This window comes from Panthera tigris, chromosome D2, assembly GCF_018350195.1.
Source record: "Panthera tigris isolate Pti1 chromosome D2, P.tigris_Pti1_mat1.1, whole genome shotgun sequence".
NCBI lineage: Eukaryota > Metazoa > Chordata > Mammalia > Carnivora > Felidae > Panthera > Panthera tigris.
In genome coordinates, this window is record NC_056670.1 from 45,028,790 (window position 1) to 45,045,985 (window position 17,196).

A 17,196-nucleotide genomic window follows, 5' to 3' on the forward strand; every position below is an offset into this window, starting at 1 on the left:
TGTCCCGCCTGGATGAGCCCAGGGTGGCACCTGTGGGGCAAAGTGGGTGGGCAGCATGCTGGAAGGCATAGGAGTAGCTGTTTTCTGGAGTTCAGTATAGAGACAAGAAGGTGTGAAGAGGCCTGGGGGGGGGTGCGGCTCTGCTCCTAAAGGAGGCTGTGTCCCCAGCAGCCCCCAAGATGTCATATTTATAGATAGGGATCCTTCCATATTTTGGAATGGGTGACATTCAGTTTTTCAAGATACCATTGTACCTTTAATTTATTAGCATCCCATAAAAACACATAACATACACAATCTACAGTATAGAAAGTATAATTTACAAAAATATAAAAATCTTGGTTATTTTTTAGTATTCCAACATATTATTGTAGGTGTTATTTCAATAAACATGTTTAAACAATGCACACTTAACCGGCACGATTACCTCTGCGGGGAATGGCGTCCACCCCCTCCTCTTCGTTTTAAAATAAAATATATATTAAGAAAAAGAAACCAAAATTGGTTATAGGTGCATACGGCTTCTGTGAAAGCTTTTGCAGCAGAGTTTGGAAGTTTATACCGTTATTTAGGCCCTGTTTTCCAGAATCAGTATGTGGCCCAGAGTGTTTTAAACAGATTCTTTAAACAGAGGTTCTTTCTTGTGAAGAGAGCAGGTGCCCTCAAGTTTGCAGTCTTCTCCCAAGGTTTTGAGATGATGGTCACAAAAGCCAACACTACAGACACATCCGGCTTTCAGGTCTTCAGAGCAGAAGGGATGGGCAATGGGCAGCCTTCAGGCGAGCCCTAATTCCCAGATTCTTTCAGGGGATTCAGACTGGCAGGTAGGGGGCTAAGTCATTGGCAATGAGAGACCCCAGAATGTGCCCCAGGGGACAGATCTTTCTAGGACCCAGCCAGGGTGCCTCTGAGCTCTGCCCCACATATACAGCTGCACCCCTCATCAAGGCCTCACCCCAGAAGGCCCTGAGGATGCTACCCTGCTGGATGTGGGGTGGGGTGGAGATTTCCTTCCACCCAGAGTGGCTGGTCTTACCGGCAGGCACAGGTCTCCACAGACATGTTGGGGTACACCTTCAGAACCACGTTCCGGTTCTCGTCCAGGAAGAGGACCCCAAGAGAGTTCATCTTGTCGGGAACGCAGCAAGGCTCTGGGATGCCCGGAACGATGCCCACAGCCCTGACGATGCTCTGGATGGTGGCGTGGTTGGATGGGCGGACCATCTGAAAGGCAGGAAAGGGCATGGTTACCTAGGCGCTCTGCCCTCACCCACCCACTGCGCCACCAGAGCGTCCTTGACTGAGGCCACAGAAAAGGTGTCGATCTAGGAGAAAATGGTGACTTTCCGGGGCTGGGCACACATTTCCTCTGAAGTCAGCCACAGACTGCGTCCCAGGGAGATGTGCAAGGGCCTCGGGCCTTCCTGCCCCTCACGTCTCCCGGAGGGAAGACACATCCCTTCGTGGCACCGGCCACTTGGGGGCACCTGTGCGTCGCTCATCCCCAAGGAGCTCCTGGAACTGGGCAGGAGTTATCCAGAGGGCGATGCCTAGCTGTTCTGCCTGGGCCACAGCTGCCCAGATTTCACAGTCCAAGGAGTTCAGACATGCTTCCAGTGGGAGGGTGTTCTCAGCACTGGAGGGGAAGGCCCGCAGGCGTGGGCGCACCAGCGTGATGGGGCTGGAAATGGACATTTCCCAGAAGGGTGTGACTGTGGGGAGCGGGGGGGAGGGATGTCAGGGGCTGCTTCATCTCGTCATAGTATCAGTGGTATGGGGTGGGACTACCTTAATTCCAATAGGAAATGGAAGCTTCAAATGTCAAAGTAACCTGATCAAGACCGCTCAGTTAGGAAGCAGCCAAAAGTCAAGGAAAGCTGGAGGATCCACGTGGGTTTTCTTTCCCTCCCCAGGCGGAGTCGCATACCCAGAAGAACCTGGGCCGTAGCCACAAACACAGAGAATGCTGTCTCACACACCTCCAACAAGAGAAACAAGACCAAGCCACGGGAGTTTCAGCTCATTTCGGGCCAAAGGAAGTTTTATATACAGTGCATTGATGAGGAAGCCCCCTTGCGTGGGGAGGTGAAAGGAGGGACATCTGATTTGTGGGTTCAGGCTGCTGTCAGGGAAGGCGGCAGGCAGCCAGCTAGACTGATAAGGTAAGTGCTGGGTCAGCCAGCTGGAGCCTGCCGACTGCTCATCCTGTATCTGCCCAGGCCTGTGATAGGCTCTTCAGGCCAATACCTGTCTCCCTGTTGGGCACCTCCCTTCCTCTCTCTTGCACATGCGTGGCTTTAAGGAAAAGCCCCTTAATTCCCCAAACAGGTTAATGCTGCCTGTGTCTGCGGCTGGGATTTCCCAGCTGACTGATTTATTTACATTCAAATTGGATTTATGCACTGACTTCCTTTCTGGAAGGGGAAGGAATGACCTGGAACTCAGCAGAGGAGCTAAGCTGGAGGAAAGTGTGCACACTGTGGGGAGGGGCGACATCAGCTGGCAGCCAGCCCACCACAGCTCTGGCTGCGGGGAACTGGATGGACAGAGCCACAACCCAGACTGGAGGGAAGGTGAGGTTCTGGAACCCCAGGGCCAGCACAATGGCCTCATGCGCTGTTTCCTGCAGACTCGTACAAGTGAAAGCTAGTTGTCCCGTGGGTCCCTGCCCTGAGTGGGAGGCGGGGAGCAGGGAGTCCATACAGGAAGCCACTGAGGCCAACTCTCCACTGGTCACATATGCCAACACCCTGAGTTCCAGGCCAGGAACAGAAATGAGAGCCTTGCTGAGGAAGGGGCTTCAGAGGCCTGTCCTGTCTACAGGGGGGCAGCATGGACTCAATCCTTGTAAGGCAGCTGCTATGTGGGAACACACACCTAAGGAGATGGGTTCTCCTTTTCAAACGAAGAAATGTTCTGATTTAAAATTCAAACTCAACTAAGTCAGCACTTTCAAAAGCACATCCAAACCACGTCTGTCTGTGGGCTGTATTCGCCTGACAGGCTGCTGCTCTAGGACCTCTGCCTACCTGTCTCCTACCTTGACTCGATGCGAGGTGTTCCAATCCCCATTTTACAGACAGGAAGCAGGTCCCGGGGCAGAGGGACTTGCCGGCAGGGGCCGTGCGGAGAGTCACAGCCAGACAAGGGGCTGAACGCAGCGGTGTTACTCAGACACAGCCTACCTTGGGCATGGGGAACTCGCACACGCCGGCACAGTAGTAGGCGTCGAAGGACTTGGGCAAGATGATCCATTCGTTCCACCCGATGTCTGCGAAGTCCACCTTCAAATACCTGCGGGAGCAGACCCTCGGCTCGGCCCACTGCTTCCTCCGGGCTTTCTGCATCGTCTTCTCGTCGAAGTCCAGCACCCTCGAGGAGCCCATGAACACATCCGGGCCCTTCTTCCGGCGGTCCTTGCGCCCAGGCCGCGGCTTCAGCGCCCGGAAAGGGCCGGGCCACAGTTCGTGCTTGTGGTAGTGCTGGGCGTGGGAGGCGTGCGCCGGCCTCTCGTCCAGCCCTGGCAGCTCGTTGTCCTGGAGGGGTCCGGTGGCCTGCGTGGCCCGGCGCACGCGGGGGTCCGCCGAGCTGTTGCGGGCAGCGCCGGGCTCCGGGTCCCCAGCCTGGAAGGGGTCATATCTCTGTAGTGTCACTGCCACACTGTTAGGCTCCGAGATGGCCAGGTCGTCAGCGTAGATGAGGATGTAGGGCGCGTGCGGGCTGGGCCTGGACACCCCTGGGGCCTTCTCCCCAGGATCCAGCTGCGCAGAGAGGATCAGCTCGCCATCTTGGCGGGCTGCCTTGACGATGGGGGAGATGTCCTTGGCCTGCCACAGTCCCCGTGGCGGGGGCGCCAGGGCCATGGCCCCGCGGAGCAGCCCCTGTGTGGCCGTGTTCTGAGAGAGACTGCGGAAGAGAAGGTGCTGGCGAGCGGGCAGGCCCAGGGGCAGTAGGCGGCAGGACACATTCTTGGCCCGCTGCTTGCATGGGGCCTCTCGTGCCCGGGGCCACCGAGGTTCTGCGTAGAAGTGGAATGTGGCCGCGAGGATCATTTCTGAGTCCTGCATAGAAGTCAGGTTGAAGAAATACACAGCCTTCTGGTCGACCACTTCTGTGAGGGAAGGACAGACCGTAGTAGGTTAGGTTCTTTCTAAGATAGGTCTGGGGGGGTCCCTGGGTCTCCCTCCAGGGGCCAGGTTGGAGGAACAGTGCCCATTTAGGGAGCATCTCCAGGCCAGCCAGGCTTTCTTCCTCTCATGTAATCCTCACAGTAAACTGAGGAGGGTACCCTTACTTATCCCCAATGAACAGATGAAAAACTGAGGTCAGAGCAGTTGGGGACCGTCAATAAATATACCATTGTTCCAAGCAAAGGGTAGTAGACACACAGGGGCTCAGGCCTGCGGGGCCCTAAGGCACATGCCTCCTCTCCCTGCACTCCAGTGCCATTCAGTGAACAAATGGACAAACATCACTGACAGCTGGTGGAGGAGATAAGGTGGAATCAGGTTTCTGGGATGGGTAGGGTTGGGTCCAAGCCCTGCTGACAGCCCCCCTCCTGTATCTGCCCAGGCCTCTGTTTCACAGATATCAAATGCAGTCATTCTTCCAAACGAGGTGAATGAAGTAGAACCCCTCTTACCTTACTTTCCCTGCATTCTGAGTGCTTTCTGAGGAAAACTGGCCTTAAGGGCACAGCTGTTTGGGTGTCTTCTATTTGTTTTGCCTAAGGGTTTTTAAAGCTTTTTTTTTTTTTTACAAAGAAAAGGCAGTATCAGGGTTGCACAAAACCACTCAACAGAGTCCCCAAAGACCAGGTTGCTCTCCAGAGGCCCAGATCATGATAAGCACTGGGATTCCTCAAACACTGCATTTGCAGCTCTAGAATGCTCTGGCCTCTGCATCCCTGAGGCTGTCAGGCACCTCTTTCTTGGTTCTACTAGGTGAACCCTAGGGTCACGGAGCAGAACATCCTCATCGGTGGCCCCAGGAAGCTGCCCCAAGATCAGGCAGCATGAGTTCTCTGAATGGCCACATCCTCTGGAAGGTTCGAGTAGGAGGGAGGGGTCATTCCCAAGGCCTCCCTATGACACTGCAGGCTGGCGGGACACCAGAGCCACTAGGTTGGCTGCCTTCCTCCAGCTGCTCTACTTCCTGATGCCAGGTGTCTGTCTGCTGGTGAAAACTTCTGGGAAAAGTTGCCAGAAGGACAGAGCCCCCAAGCATGGGAGTGTGTATGTGTGCAGGGACACTGGGCCCAAAGGGCATGTGTCAGGTCCTTAGCTTCTCTAACACCTGCACCCACAGAATCAGCTTGGATTTTTTTTTTTTTTTATTTAACCGAAATCTTCAGGTTAAGGTTATTTCCTTCTATTAGGAAGAAGGTATAATTCGATTGGGAATTGTCGTGTACTCTTAAGGGACTACGAGAGAAAGAGGAAGGAAAGGAAAAGCATATCCAAGGAGGGCCTGATAAATGTCAATCAAGGTTTGGATGACACCCTAAAGACCCTGCCTTTTGTGACCCCTTGGAGCAAACCCGCAGGAGACAGTGGCAGCCTCCCAACATGCTCCACACACAAGGAGCCGTGCAGGGGGCCTTGAAGGCCATTTACACTTGGCTTCTCCAGACACTGCAGCCTGGAGTGTTACGGGCAGAAGTTCCACATTTCCCCAACTTCCTGATCTCTGCTCTCCTCCCCTGGAGATGCTGATTCAGAGGGTCAGGGACAGAGGGGCCAAGGAATTTGTGTTATGAACAGCATCCCGGGGGATTCCAACCATCAGGCCAGTTTGTGAATCTTAGGTTGATGTGTGGGTGGGGAGCAAGCTCCCCAACAATGCAGCCCCCACACCCGTCAGGCTAGAAAGGGCCACAGGAACCAGGCCCCCAGGCTGCATCAGGACCACCCCAAGCTCATCTGCCCTGGACAGAGAGTCGGGTCTCCATCTCACATAATTCTCTGCAGAATTAAATAAAGAGCATATGTAGTGTGCCAGGCACCAAGGAAGATCCCCTAAATGTGGTTCCCTCCCACTTCTATCCAAACATCAAGGCTGGCGAGCAACTCGGTGTCCCCTCAGTGATCCAAATTATCTGAGTTGTAACCCAGCTCACAAGGCAGATGAAGTATTTCTTCTTTCATCCAATTTGAGCGTATTTTTCTGCTACAGATTCTTTGTTAGAAAATGCTGAAGAGGCTCTAGGATGGGCATCTCTGACTCTTTCCAAGGAGCTTGCCCATCACAGCAGGAAGCAAGCATCTCTGGCCTAGGAACTTAGAACCTTTGGTGAGCAGCAGACTGGGAGCACAGAGATGGGCCTCCCCAGAGAACAGCCCCTCAGCCTCCCTCTTAGTGGTGGAGCTAAAGGACTACAGGGTCTATGAAGAAGGTCGGCTGTGACCACCATGGCAGGGCCAGCAGCTTTGGCCTGAGACAGGTGTGGTCCAAGGAAGGTGCTGGGAGGCCTGCCCCCAAGGAGCCTCAGAGGAGAGCTGGCCTTCCCTGAGGGTTATTTATGCCCAGAATGCAGGAGAGGGACAGTAAATGCTGCCCCTCTCTTAAGGCTCCGAACCGCAGAGACGGGGAGAGACCTTTGAGGTCACGCAGCCTGATCCATCCCACTCAGGACAGGAGTCCTTCCTCCGTTGGGCTTGAGCCACCTTTGGACACCAGGAGCTTGCCCCTCATGAGGCAGTCTGCTGCCTGAAGACCCGCTCTGCTGGGAACTGTGGGTGGAGATGGGTCCCCCCGTCTCCCACCTGCGAAGGGCCGCAGGCTGGGTCTGCTCTCTGACCGCTCCTGAGTCATGTAGTGAAGGGGGCTCTGGGCTGTGGCTGAGATAAGGGGAACCTATGTGAAGTCTCCCGGCTTGGATGAGCCTGGGCCTCAAAGGCGAAACACCCAAGAGAACTTCCTATTTCCTGTGAACCGCGCTGGTGCCATATCTCATGGTCAGCAAGAAAAGTTCCTCCCTCCCTCCCTTCTTTTCTCCTTCCTCTCTCCCTCCTTTTATATGATTCTTTTCCTTTCTCTTTCTTGCTTCCCTCCATGCCTCCCTCCCTTTCTTAGTAAACATTTCGGAAACTCCTACTCTGGGCTAAGTGTTGGGCTGATGGGGGGTCCTGGAAAAGGTGGTCAGAGCCACCTCAGGCCATAGACAGGCCATCGTGATGACGCCATCTGCTGCCCTGTCACAGCTTTGCAGAGCACTGTCCAAGGGAGGCCCTGGGCATTCACTCACAGGTCACTGCCCTGCTCAGAGCCCTCCATTGGCCCTAAAGCAACACTGGACCCCTTGCAGAGGCCCTGTTTGACCTGGCCTGCCTCCGACCCCACCCCCATCTCTGCCCCAGTCACCCTGGCTTCTGGTCCTTCCAACAGGAAGCATCCTCTCTCAGGGCTTTGCCTCAGCTGTGGCTTTTTGGCCATCAAGCCTCCTGCGGCAGGCACCGCCCCCTCTCCCCTTCAGGTCTCTGCTCAAACTTCTGCTCAGAAGTACGTGGTGAATGACGGGGGAGAGTGGGGTCTTTGCTAGATCTGTCTGTCCCAGTTAACAAAGGGTGATTCCTGGCCTGCTGCCCTGGGGTTCAGCAAACACATCCTGAAAGAAGTCCAGAAAACCTCGTTCTTTGGTAAGACAGAAAACCTCATTCTTTGGTAAGACAGAGATGATACAAATCCCCCTGGAGACACGGGGCAGCAGGATCTTTGTCCAGTTACTTTCGCTTGAGCCTCAGCTTTCTCCTCTTTAAAATAGGAATAATCTTGTTTACCAGTTATGGAGGTCCAGGCTTCCAGCATGTATGCATGTTTGATTCCACATTTTCCCAAAGAGGAGAGCAGACGGGTCATTCACTCTCTGAGAGAAGATGGAGCTTCAGAAAGGGTATCTAACTTGCCTAAAGTCACACAGCTGGTAAGGGGCAGAGCACCCGGGTCTATCTGACCCCAAGGCCACACTCCCCTGTGTACTCTAGATAGAATGGTGATCTACCTAACAGCAAATGTAACAAAGGCCATGTGCTGTGAACTGCAAAACATTTTGCAAACACAAGTCATTATTTGGATGGGTTGGAATTCTGCCTCTCTGAGAATGAAAGGACTGACTTTATTTAGACAAACCCATCTTTCCTTGGAGTTTTTGAAATCTCAGAACCCTAACTGGGTCCGCTTTGTGGGCACTCAGCCTCCTTTCCGAGGGTATTGGGGATGGGACTGGAGGTGGGGGGAGAGGCGGCTCTAGCCCAAGGGTTCCCCCAGGTACCCTGCCAGCCAACCTTCAGGAAAGAGGACCTTCAGACTGCTCCTCCCTATAGGAACAGAACCCAAGCCACATGGGATTTGTCCCTTCAGCCACCGCCCTGGAAACAGCCGACAGGGAGACCAGAGGGAGAACGTGAGGCTGAAGCACCCATGGAAGCTGGAGGAAGGGAGCCACGGGCCAGCCATGGGCACAGAGGGAAGAGAACGAACATGCATCAAGCATCTATTTTCAGGCAGGCCTCAGAGGAATCCTGCTTGCATCACTTACGAGCTGTGGAGCCTTAGGCAAGTCATGGGGCTTCTTTTTGCCTCAGTTTCCACACTGAGCTGGGCAGAGTATTTGTAGGCACTTCCCAAAGTTGTAAGATCATCTCTGTAGAGCTCACGGCATGGTGCCTGGCACTGAACACGCTCAGAACATACTGGCCGTGTGGTGTCGCCAACTACTGCTACGCTCAGGGCACCTTGTCCTTGCCCCCTCCCTGTCCTCCTGTCCACACCTCTAGAAGGAGCCAGAGAGTCTCACAGCCTCTCTCCTCCTGCGTCTGACCAACCGCAGTTCCTCCTGGCTTTGTGTCCTGTCTCTCCACAGCCATCCTGAACTCTGCAGCCTTCCACCACTGTCCTTACCCATGGCCCCTCCTCAACTGCTACTGTGGCCCCAGATCACTGTCATCCCTCGCATCACACTCATGCTTTGTAAGGAAATCATCTATTACACATGAAGAGTCAATATCCTTACTACACAAAAAAGCTTCTACAAATCAGTAAGAAAAAGTCAAGAACCCCATCAAGGAGGAAGCCATTTCCATAGGGAAAACTGCAAATGGCCGACAGGCATGAAAACCAATTCGGGATGACCGGTAATGGGTAAAAGGTAACTTCAAATGAGGATATAGCAACTTTTACCTGCATGTTAAAGATATGATCTTATTAGATACTGTACATATATAGAGAATATAGTAACACGTTTATATAAACTATAATATATATGTATTAACTCTGGTTTGTGATTAGGAACGAGTTCTTTTCTTTAGTGTGATTTTCTATGATTTGCAGGTGAGCACAAATTTATTTCATGCTCTCTCTCTTCCCCCTCTCTTCCCTTGCCTCCCCCCCACCCCCCACCCCCCGATGTCTGCTCACCTGCTCTGGGAAGGTGTCACTGGCCCCTCCCCACTGGCCCTCTCCCTGCTGGGTCAGTGTCATCAGATCCCTTGGCCCCCAAAACACGCCCACCGCCCCTTCTCACTGAACAGCACTTATTTCTTCTTGACCCACCAGCTCGTGCATTTTTCTGAGCAGGGCCAAGAGTATCTGCATCTTTGCATCCTCTGAACTTACAGTACCTGCCACCTAGTGAAGTGCTCGGGAGAACTGAAATGAACGTGACTTTTGGCATTGTCGGTGGATAGGTATGTATTACTACTCTCATTTAAAGATGAAGGATCAAGCTCAGAGAGGTTAAGTAACTTGCCCAATTTCCGACACAGGTCAGTGGAAAAGCTCAGATTTAAACACAAGTTGTTTGGGGCAGTGGGGGCAGGGAATACCTAACCTTAACCCTCAGCGTCTGGCTCAGAAACTCTCTCCACTGCTGTAGACTTAATAGGGAACAAAATACATTTCAGGGGGCAATGGAAGGGAGGGAGGCAGGGGTGGCTGAAGCAAAAATAGTAGCATCTAATAAATTACGGACACACGTGCTAGGCACTGTCTTAAGCACTTGACATACCTCAGTTCATTTTAAAAACCCTATAAGGAAGGGAACATTACTAGCCCCATTTTAGAAGTGAAAAACAAAACCTGAGTGGTGGACAAGTTCAGTCCCTTATGCTGGTCGCAGCCTCAGGATTTGGACCTTACCAGTCCAGCTCACAGCCCACACTCAGCACTTGAGCTATGGGTGCGTGGTAGCATGCAAGTTATGTGGTTCCATTGCAACAAGGAACGTGGCTGCAGGGACTAGACCACTGGGGCTGCAGAGGCCACTGTCAGGCCACAGGATGGTACCAGTATGTTCGAGGGCCGGAGCTAAAGGCCCCACATTTGTGCCTCACCCAAAGATGAGGGGCCCTGCCCAGGCTCGCAGCTGGATCGCGGGGTCACAAACCAGGCATCTCTGAGGGCTGGCGAGGGGCTTGGTGTGAATGGAAGGAGGGGGATGAGAAACCAAACTGCCTGGGCCTACGCTATGTCAGGCACAAACCCACCTCATCCCACTGAATCTTCCCCTCCCCACTGTGTGCACAAGAAACCCATGCCCCGAGGGGTAAGGCTGGTGGAGCTGGCTGGGGCTGGTATTCATGGCTGTCAAACGGTTCCAAATAAGCGTGCTGCATTTGTCAGTCGCACACTGGTCCCGAATAATTCTGATCTCCCAGAGAATTGTCTTTTCTGCCCTCTGTCTCCTAAGTCCCGGGTTTAGTTCTGCTGAAGGTGGGAAGAGGATGCTAGCAGTGGGCACAGCAGATGGGAGGTGCCACTGTGAACAGCCCCCCTACCTCAGCCTCAGTTTCCTTATCTGTAAGATGGGAGGGCTGGATTTGAAGTACTGTCTCCAGGTCCTGCTCAGGGCTAACATCCAATGCTTCGCTATTACTTCTACTGCCCCCATTCTGTGAAAGTGGAAAGACAAGGCCACGCACCTCCACGCCCGGGCTGCGGCAATGGGTGCGCTCAGTGGACGCGCTCACCCCTGTTGCAGCGGTGACTTGGCTGGCCTTGCTTTCCTCAACTACAAGGCTTTGAGGACTGCGTCAGCGGGTGCAAGGTCAGGTCTTCACCTATATGAACACAAATGCTTTGTATTCCCATGGAAACAACATGCACCAATACCTCATCTGGCCAGTGCTGGGCTCTGGGTAACCCCACAGGAAAGATACTGGCATGACCAGCCCATTTGGTAGATGAGTACACTAAAGTCCACAGAGCTTTAGTGATTCGCCCGAGGTCATTTTTATGCTGGCTAATTCTTGAGTGGCTTAATTTAATAATGATGCTCCAGACATGGACTCCATGCGGTGAATAAAAAGTACAGGGGAGGACAGAGTTAGATCCGGTTGGAGCCCAGAAACACTGACCAAGTGGTCTGCTAAGTGGGGGGTGGGGGGGACAGGCCTCTCCGTGGCAGATAGTCCCCAGTACACAGTTACACACGGCCAAGCTTCCCAGGTCTGGCTTTGAAACCATAGGTGTTACCTTGAGTCACACAACCAGCAATCAACAGGTGGCCGACCTGATCCAGCCTGTCTGGCCCCAGTGCTGGGCTTGCTCCCCTCCACCTCAGGAGGGACCTTAGAGACCAACAGTCTTTCTCCTGATAAATGGTCTTCTCCCCCACAAGGGCTGCAGGGACCCCTACCCACATTTTCTGGCATGATATTCTGTGACCATGAGTGGTCTCCATGACAACCAGGGTTTTCCCGCCACCCCTGCCACCAGGCTGCACCTTGCCCAGGGCCTGGAGTGGTAGCCCAGCCGGGGCTGGTTGATAGCTGAGGCCACAGCCCCAAAGTGCTCTCAGTGCAGGACGGAGGGGGGGGGGTGCTCTGTAAGTGGCCTCTGTCCAGCTCCCTCCAAGAAATGAGGAGAGGGGAAAGGATCTGCTCAGGTGGGGCAAGGGTGGGAGGGGAGTAGGATGCCCCCACTGCCCAAGCTTCTGGACCCTTCCTGAAAGCCCTGTGGTCTTAACATTTAAGGTTAGTGCTGCATTTCATGGAGGTCTCAGTTGTGTGTACCCAAGACAAGGCACCCAAAGCCCTTCTCAGTTCACTCTGTTGGCCCAGCCACCCAACTCACTGTGTGCCCCAGTTAGAGCTTCATGTCCTCTGCCTGGACCGTGTCCGGCAGTATCTGGACTGCTTTATGCCCACCCGACTGGACCCACTCAGTGTCAAGAGCCTTCTCATCTGTCAAGAGCCAACAAGTCTCATCCCTATGACACGGATACCACCCACCATGAGCTTCCCCAGCCCAGTACCATCTCACCCTACGCTTAAAGCTTTGTGTATGGGGTGGTCTATGTCTACACAAGTGTGACACCTTCCCAGGTTTGGCAGCACGCTAGGGGCAGGAATTCTGTGTCACTGCCACTCTGGTGTCTCCACTGGAGTCTCAGAGCCTGGCATAAAGTGCTTGCTGAATAGTGAATGAATGAATGAATGAATGAGTCTATGACTAGAAGGAAGAAGCAAAGAGGGTGCAGTGGCAGGGGAGGATGAATAAATGAGGAAGGGGGACTAGGAGAAGAGGGGGTGCCCGGGGCCCCCTCTACTTACCCAGCCGGGCCCGGAAGCTGCGAACCGTGTTTCCCCCTCCTGGCCTCGCGCCCCTCCGACTGTATTTCTCATAAAGCCGGAGCATGTGGACAGCGACCATGTCTTGGGCGCCGGGGCCCAGAGTGGTGGCCGCGTCCTCCAGGGACCGCCAGGGGTCCTTGATCCCAGCCAGACCATCAGAGGCTGCAGGCGATGCGGACCAGGCGGGGGCCGGGTGGCTGCCTCCCGCGTCCCGGAGCAGCAGCAGAAGCAGAGGCAGCAGCGGCAACAGTTGGGGCCGCCTTCCCGGGCTCGTCCCAGCAGGGCCACGGGCCATGGTGGGTGGCGGCGGCGAAGGAGGGTCGAAGCCTGGGAGGAGGAGAGAACTCGCGGGCGCACCGGCGACTGCGGACCGACCCTGTGGCGGCGGGAGGGCGCGCGGGGCGCTGGATGCTGAGATCCGCGCGGGGCGCGGGGTAGAGCGGGACCCGAGGCGAGCGCGCAGGTCCGTCCTCGCCGCCCGAGCCGCGGGCCAGCGGTCACGGCCGTCCGGAGCCCCGCGGAGCCGAGCCAAACCTGAGCCGACGCGACGCCCCAGCGGACTCGCGCGGCGAAACTTTGCAGCCCACTGGGCGCCCTGCTCCGCGGGTTCGGGGGGCGGGGCGGGGCGGGGCGGTCGGCGGCGCCCTCGGGGGGACCGGTTGTGCGCCCGGGACCACGCGGGGCCGCCGCCGACACGGCTGTCCCTGGCCCGGCTGCGGTGTGCGTGCGCCCGTGTGTGGCGGCGTGCGCGCGCAGGGGTGTGCGCCCGAGTGTGCGCCCGGGAGTGTGGGGGGCGTGGGCGTGGGCGAGCTCGCTCCCCGCTCCCCTGCAGAGAGACGGAGACCCGGACCGGGCCGGCTCCTGTGTGTCGGCGCCACAGCCTGGCCAGGGTTGCGCGGGGGGCTGGGCGGCCTTGGGAGAGGGGCCCGCCTGCCGGGTTGCCCCTGTAATGGCATGTGATGACTATGTAGTTGCAAGATGACAGCTCCCCCGTGAGGACCCGAAAGGGTGTGTGTGTGTGTGTGTGTGTGTGTGTGTGTGTATGCCAGGTTGCCTCCGAGCCGATGTGTATCCAAAATGCAAGAGTGAGGCGAACACGGACCCTCCCTGGGCAGCCTCTGAAAAGAGAAATCCTAACTCCAAAGCTTAACCAACGCAGAGCAACTGGAACCAGATCCTCATTAAAATTCAGAATTAGTCCATTAACTGACCCATGTTTGGCAACAACGATTCCAGTTGTTGAAGAAGTACATCAAAGGTCTTTATTAATCTTTGGACAAGTAGCCATCAGGATTGTCTTGCAGAAGGATGTGGTTTCAAACTGCTTTACAAAACGTTTCCAAGGCGTCAGGACAGGAGGAGAGAAAGCAGTAGATTTTCCAAGGTTTCACAATAAAGTGACAGGATAGTGAGTCCCTGGCCCACTGCCCCTCAGCTTAGCCCTGGGTCAGAAGGTCCTGAACTTCATCCTGCCTTTAGTGTGGTTTCTTGTCCATGGAGAGAATTTCTGGGGGTCTGTGAACTTGGATGGGGAAAATTTACATTTTTATTTTCAATAACCTGTAACTGAAACTTAGCATTTTCTAATATTAGAAATGTAGGCAACCAATCACAGTGGCATTAAACATACCTGAGGCTTCCATTAATTAATAAAAAAGGCAGTTAGATTACTATGTTGGAAAGTTGTTTTTAAAAATATTTGGAGTGCTCACTTCGGCAGCACGTATACTAAAAATATTTGGATAACTATATTTTAATGGAATTGGCTTCCTTGTATATTGTATATTTAAAAAAAAACTCATTTGAAAAAGTGTCCACAGGTTTCATCAGACTGAGAAAATTGTCCAAGGCCCACACAAAAAGTTTACAAATCTCTGTGAAGGAAGGAAAGGACCTCTTCAAACCCATGTTCTTCCAGAACTATCTAGGATACTGCCTATGCTACATTTCAAAGGACTGCTTGCAAACTTGTGAACACCCTGTTCCCTTTACTTGGTAACTTTGGGCTCCCTGAGCCAGAATCGTTACTTTTCTTGGAGGGCTCACAATGCAATAATTGAAAAATTGCTGGAAAAAAGCTTCTGTTAGTGTGTAAAACACAACCTATTTGTAATTCTTTTAAATCTTGCAGTGTCTGATTAGAGGCTATCCTATTGAAAGCCTCTGACCCTCAGGCCTGTAGCTTTTGGAAGACTATAGAGAAGCATTTTATTTATTTTGATAATTATCTCACATCACATTCAACTTCCCGTTAATGTAGCTCCCGTTTGTTCTGTGAAACAGCTTTCAAAACTGCTCGCCTGGAGGTAAGATGATCAAGTCACAGCCTTAGACTTGATGGATCTGCCCTTATAAACGATCCACACAGACTTTTACAGCTCCTTTTCCCCCACCCCCACCCCTGCTTTCCTCCTTCTCCATGTGTCCCTCACTTCCCCTCTCCCCTCCTCTCCCCTTCTCCCCCAGAATGCCTCTGACCTGTACCGGCTGGGGGTAACCTCTGCTCATGGGTAGTTTTGTCTCTGCTGGAGCCATACACAATCGAGGCCTGTGAAAAGGAGGGTTAGTCCGCAGGAGGCCGGGACAAGCTGGGCTATTCGGGATCTGTGTCCATTAAAGCCTTCTTGCTCTCCTTAACTCATTCCCCCTCCATTCAAGCCAGCCTGAGGGTCAGGCTTTAGCCAGCACTAAAACCTGTAGGGTACAGATTCTCTGAATTGTTGGGAAAGAATTAAGGCATCAGCCAGGGACGGCTAATATTTCTTGCCTCATTTTATTGCTGAACAGCGGGACTTTAAGTCTTGAACACTGGAGCACTATGGCCCCCTTTCATGTAGCCGAGATGATGGGATAAAAATGTGTTTGGTGAAGCAATTCAGATTACCACCGGGTCACATCCTCGCTGGCTCCCAGCACGGCCTGCAAACAGCATCGCTAAGACAAGAAACAATTGCTGTGCAATTTCAGCTCATGCAGAACAGTGTTTCTAGCGTGGAAATGAGGCTAATTGTGGAGCTTGCCAACGAGAAGGTTTTGTTTTTAATAGCTCAGGCTGTAGCTCAGAATAAGAGTTGGGATGGCGGACTGTGGATTCCAGTCCTGAGAGCTGTGATTTCTGACAGCTTCCTCCTAAAAGGATCGGGGTCCTGGGGGCGTCATACACTGTTCTTATCGGGAGCCCCGAGGTCTTGGACTTGACGACTGGGATGGGGAGGAGGACTCTCTTCAGAGAGGTGAGAAAAGTTGTTTGGGGGCCCTCAGTCTTCCAGGTCTGTCTGCCACACTCTGGTTCCCTGAAGCTCAGAAACCCCCAGGGAAGAAGCGAAGAAGCTCAAATAGTTAAGAAGCTCGGTGTGTGAGTAAAGGAGAAAAACCAAAGCGGACAGTTCTGAGAGGGAGGCTCATTTGGTTTCTTCCAGAACCTCTCCCCAAATAAACACCGCGTGAAAGTTCCTGAGCAACCATTTCATGATCTTGTCCAGTGAGCTGGTGGGAGGGTCAGTTTTCGGCTCTCACCAGCTCAGTCCCCAGCCCCATCGCCTCTTTGGAACCCCAGCAGCCTCCCATTTACAAGAGAAGCCTGACCCCTGGGCTCTGTTTCAGTTCCAACACTGGATGCCTGAGGCTGTGGCCTCAGGTCAACCCATCCTTGGAAGTGAGAGAGCCATTGTGACCTTTGGAGTCAATTGGGACTAGATTTGTGTGCCTGTTTCCCCCACTACCCAGCTGTATGGCCTTCAGCAAGCTGTTTGAGCTTTCTGGGGCCTCAGTTTCTTTAGCTCTAAAATGGGGACAGGAGCAAGGTATTCCGAGGATTATTAGCAGGGTTTTAGCATGAGAGAGTCCTAAATAGCATGGATCCCTGTTACAACTCTTTTTCTTTGTGTGTTCAGAAGAGATCGTAGCCTATTTAAAGTGGATGCAGACTTGGAGAAATTTGGTGAGAGGTTCTGCCTAGCCTCGCTCTGCAGAGGAAATGCATTTCTTAGTGCACAGCGCCAAAAGCTAAAAAGAAAGGGAAAGGAAGGAGAATGTTTCTGTGATTAGGAAGTCATAGACCTCTACCGGCAGTATCTGTGGGTCCCTGTCCAGAGATTGGTGGGGGCGGGGGGGTGTGTGTGACTGACAGCCCTTCATCTAGACTTCCAAAGCTCTGGGCCCTCACGGACAAAAGAGATGTGAGCGAGTTCCTTTTCTCTTTTGGGGTATGAGCTGTGAAAAAGCAGCCGACGGGTTTGCAGGGGCGCTGGAGACAAGAATCCCAGGGCCTCCCCAGGCCGCCGGGCCCGAGTGTAGTAAATCTGTGAAGTAACAGGCACAAAGGACTTTATAATCAATGACAGATTTTATTTTTGCTCCGGCAAAATCCATCCGTGGAGTTAACATTTTATAGGGAAATAGCTACCCACTTTGTGACTCCTCCTCAGCCCATATTCTCTTTCTGAAAGTTGGGAAAAGCTCGGAGAATCAAAGTCAGTTCCTCTGAGAACTGTGGCAGGAGAAAGCATGACTTCCCCTGGGCGGGAACCCAACCCTCCCGTTACTTCCTAGGGTGGCTCGGGCCATTCATTTCTGTTTTGCTAAAATACCCGTGACATGTGAATAAACCAGGATTACAGAACATTGT

The 17,196-nt window shown here is 53.4% G+C and overlaps 1 protein-coding gene across 1 annotated transcript; it reads right to left on the minus strand.

Annotated features, from left to right (window-relative positions):
* Window positions 1-274: 274 nt before the first annotated feature.
* Window positions 275-13,103, minus strand: GDF10 (growth differentiation factor 10). Its single transcript, XM_042960454.1, has 3 exons — window positions 12,549-13,103; window positions 3,186-4,111; window positions 275-1,224 (listed from the first exon to the last, which is right to left on the minus strand). The coding sequence occupies exons 1-3, from the start codon at window positions 12,862-12,864 to the stop codon at window positions 1,033-1,035; spliced, it is 1,434 nt and encodes a 477-aa protein (XP_042816388.1). The 5' UTR covers window positions 12,865-13,103; the 3' UTR covers window positions 275-1,032.
* Between the last annotated feature and the right edge of the window lie 4,093 nt (window positions 13,104-17,196).

Excerpts from the sequence above, each read along its gene's own strand:
- GDF10 (XM_042960454.1), bottom strand. The coding sequence starts at position 12,864 with ATGGCCCGTGGCCCTGCTGGGACGAGCCCGGGAAGGCGGCCCCAACTG. Across the intron at positions 4,112-12,548 it reads CAGCTTCCGGGCCCGGCTGG|AAGTGGTCGACCAGAAGGCT; the intron begins GTAAGTAGAGGG and ends CTTCCCTCACAG. Across the intron at positions 1,225-3,185 it reads GCGAGTTCCCCATGCCCAAG|ATGGTCCGCCCATCCAACCA; the intron begins GTAGGCTGTGTC and ends CCTGCCTTTCAG.